Source organism: Lepidothrix coronata, unplaced genomic scaffold (genome assembly GCF_001604755.1).
Source record: "Lepidothrix coronata isolate B3197 unplaced genomic scaffold, Lepidothrix_coronata-1.0 Scaffold435, whole genome shotgun sequence".
Taxonomy (NCBI): Eukaryota; Metazoa; Chordata; class Aves; order Passeriformes; family Pipridae; genus Lepidothrix; species Lepidothrix coronata.
This window is the reverse complement of record NW_016690615.1, coordinates 63,368-66,327: the sequence shown is the minus strand read 5'-3', so window position 1 is coordinate 66,327 and position 2,960 is coordinate 63,368. Positions and strand designations below refer to the sequence as shown.

At 54.6% G+C, this 2,960-nt stretch overlaps 2 protein-coding genes across 2 annotated transcripts in view; one reads left to right on the top strand and one right to left on the bottom strand.

The window, feature by feature from the left end:
• Positions 1-2,013, top strand: part of MEST — a 5,107-nt gene extending 3,094 nt beyond the window's left edge. The window contains exons 5-7 of the mRNA XM_017839548.1: positions 193-269; positions 665-728; positions 1,179-2,013. Coding sequence (XP_017695037.1) covers positions 193-269; positions 665-728; positions 1,179-1,296 — 259 coding nt within the window. The 3' untranslated portion in view covers positions 1,297-2,013. The remainder of the gene's footprint in view (positions 1-192; positions 270-664; positions 729-1,178) is intronic.
• Positions 2,014-2,111: 98 nt separating this feature from the next.
• LOC108509932 (coatomer subunit gamma-2-like) overlaps positions 2,112-2,960 on the bottom strand; it is a 33,942-nt gene continuing 33,093 nt past the window's right edge. Inside the window, 1 exon segment of the mRNA XM_017839549.1 lies at positions 2,112-2,481. Coding sequence (XP_017695038.1) covers positions 2,351-2,481 — 131 coding nt within the window. The 3' untranslated portion in view covers positions 2,112-2,350.

Here is a 2,960-nt window from a genome sequence, read left to right as displayed (position 1 = left end):
GCATCCCTGCTCAGCGTGTCCTTTTCTCCCCCTGGAAGAACCGAGTCACTAAACTCCGGGATGCTGTTGTGGTGCTGCTGTCCCAGGGAGATCCATGGGAGATGCAGATCCCCCCTCACCATCCGTGGCCCTGGGAGCAAATCCCAGGCTGTGCCACCCCTGGAATGTCTGTAACCAGGGATTTCTCCTCAGTGTTTTGCAGTACATCAACGAGAGGAAGCAGCACAGTGACCGCTGGGTCAGGGCTCTGGTGTCCACCTCTGTCCCACGTGAGTAGGAATCCCTGGAATCTCTGCCTTTCCTGCTTGGGATCGGTGGGAACTGTCCCCTTCCGCTCCTCGCCGGAGCTTCCCGTCATCCCGGTGATGATGATGGAGCTCCAATCCAGGGGGAACATCCCAAACTTCCAGCTCAAGGCTCAGCCACGCCTTGGCAAGGGAAGTTTGTCCCGCTGAGCAGAGCGACATTCCCTGAGAGGCTCATTCCAGGTGCTGCTCCAGGGAAGTTCCAACCAGGACACCGGAGGCTGTTGGAGCCTGTTGCTCAGGGCTCCACTGGAAGCTCCACTGGAAGCTTCCCAAGCTCCACGTGAGGGGGGAATTTGGCCCTTGGCTAAATTTAGGGATGTCCTTGGGCGTAAATTCCTTGTTCTTCTCTCTCCCAGTGCATCTCATCTACGGCCCCCTGGACCCCGTGAATCCACACCCGGAGTTTCTCCAGCTTTACAGGTAAGATCCCACCCACCACTGAGTGGGAATGTGCCCCTGGGGCCTCATTCCAAGGGATATTTTGGCTGCCTTTCCCTCCAATCCCATTCTCACAGAGGCTGTTCTTAATTCCCACCTGGAACCAAGCAACTCCAAGTCGGAGCCTTGTGCAGTTTGGGAACTGTTTCCCTATTTTAGGCACCCAAAAATCACAATTTTCAGTCGAACCAGTGCCAAATTTTAAAATCACAGAGGGAAGATTTAATCCCCGAGGGAATTTTCTCCTCCAAACTTACCTGGAGGAAATCCAGCACTCGGAAGACTGGCCAGCTGTGTTTTTTTTTGATCCCAAATCCATGTTCTGGATGGAATCCCAGCCCTGCCCTCCTCACCGGTGGCACCGGGCTGAGCCTGCCGCTGGTCCTGTGTTTAAGCTTAAGCTTGACTAACCTTGCTCCACTCTTCCCACAGGAAGCTGCTTCCCATGTCCACAGTGTCCGTGCTGGATGACCACATCAGCCACTATCCCCAGCTGGAGGATCCCACGGGATTCCTGAACTCATACCTCAACTTCATCAACTCCTTCTGAGCTGCTGCCGCTCCAGTTCTGGCTCTTTGCTTCCCAGTCAGGCTTTGGGGGGCAGGAAAAAGCCTTGGCTTTACCTCCCAGAGCCAACACTTTGAACTCAGGGCTGCACTCGGGCAGTTAAATCCTTTGGAACACCGGGAAAACATCAGGGAGGTGTGGGAAAAGCAAAGAGTTCCGGCATGCCAACAGCTCTCCCACCCTCTGGACCGGCCTAACTCTGGATTTAGAGGTGAACTCGGCATTAAATCAGTGTTTCTTCCTTCCTTCCTCACCCTGGCTTGGTAAAGAAACACTAGCTCAGCAGCAGAGAGGTCCCTCTGTCCCCTCCCCTTCCCAGTTTTTGCTATGGGATGTTTCCCATTCCAGCCCAGTACAGGCTGCACCGGTGTTGGCAATTACCTGACATAAATCTGCCTCAGGAGATGAAGTTCCATCTCTTTTGCACATGGATTTTCCCACCAGGAAGAACCACGAAGGCACCATCAACCTGCAGGTTTCCCTGTGGTTTTTTTACCAGCCTGTGTTGGGAATTTAATTTGGGAATAAGGGGCTTTTTTTTTGTTGAACAAAACGGGCTGGGTTTGTTTTTTTTTCTTTTCCTGCGCTGAAAACCGGGCAGAACCAGAACAAGAAATTTCTATTTTATTAACAGCGATTCGTAGGAACCCCGCCGCTCGAACCAGGGTTTATTTTCTGGTAATAAAAACCGATTTTGGACAAAAAAAAAAAAAAAAAAAAAAAAAACATCAAAGTCTGACAGGTTCTCAGAGTACTTGGATTAGTTAATGGATGTAAATATATCTGGAAAAAAAAAAAAAAAAAAAAAAAAAAAAAAGCCTGACTCCCGTTTCCTCACCCACCTGCACACGCCCCCTTTTCTCTTCCCGTAAATTAAGTGGGAATGTGCGAGGGACACGGAGGGAAGGGGACGTGGGAACGGCCAAGCCACCCAGAACGGGACCTCGTACAAAATATTTTCCCAGATTTTGAGGGATAAAACCCACATGCAAAAGGACAAGACAGGCCTCTCCAGGGGCCAGGGCCCGGCCCGGCCTCAGCCCACGGCCGCCAGGATGACGTCGACGGCCGCCTCGTCCTTGCTCCTCACCGTCACCTGCATGGTCACCCCGTCCCCCAGCGCCAGCCTGGCCCTCACCAGCACGTCAGAGCCGCCCCTGTACACACCTGGGGGCAAAGACAGGCAGGGCTGGGCTTAGGAGAGGCTCTGAGCCAGGCCTAACCCAGCAGCCGACAGCGAGGCAGAGGAGTCACTGCCCCGATGGGTCACTCTGACCCCACGGAGCTCCGGGGTGGGGGGAGAGGGGATGGAAAGCTGGGAAAGGCCCTGGGGGTGGTGGTGACAGTGGCCCGGGTGTGCCCAGCGGGGCAGGAGGCCACTGGCACCTGGATTGTGTTGGGAATAGTGTGGCCAGCAAGGCTAGGGAAGGGATTGTGCCCCGGTGCTGGGACCTGGTCCCTCGGTTCAGGAAGGACACGGAGGGGCTGGAGCGTGTGCAGGGAAGGGAAGGGAGCTGGGAAGGGGCTGGAGAACTCCTGAGGGAGCTGGGGGGGCTCAGCCTGGAGAAAAGAGGGATCACGGGGCACCTTCTGGCTCCCTAAAATTCTGTGGAAGGAGGTTGGAGCCAGGGGGGGTAGGTTGGAGC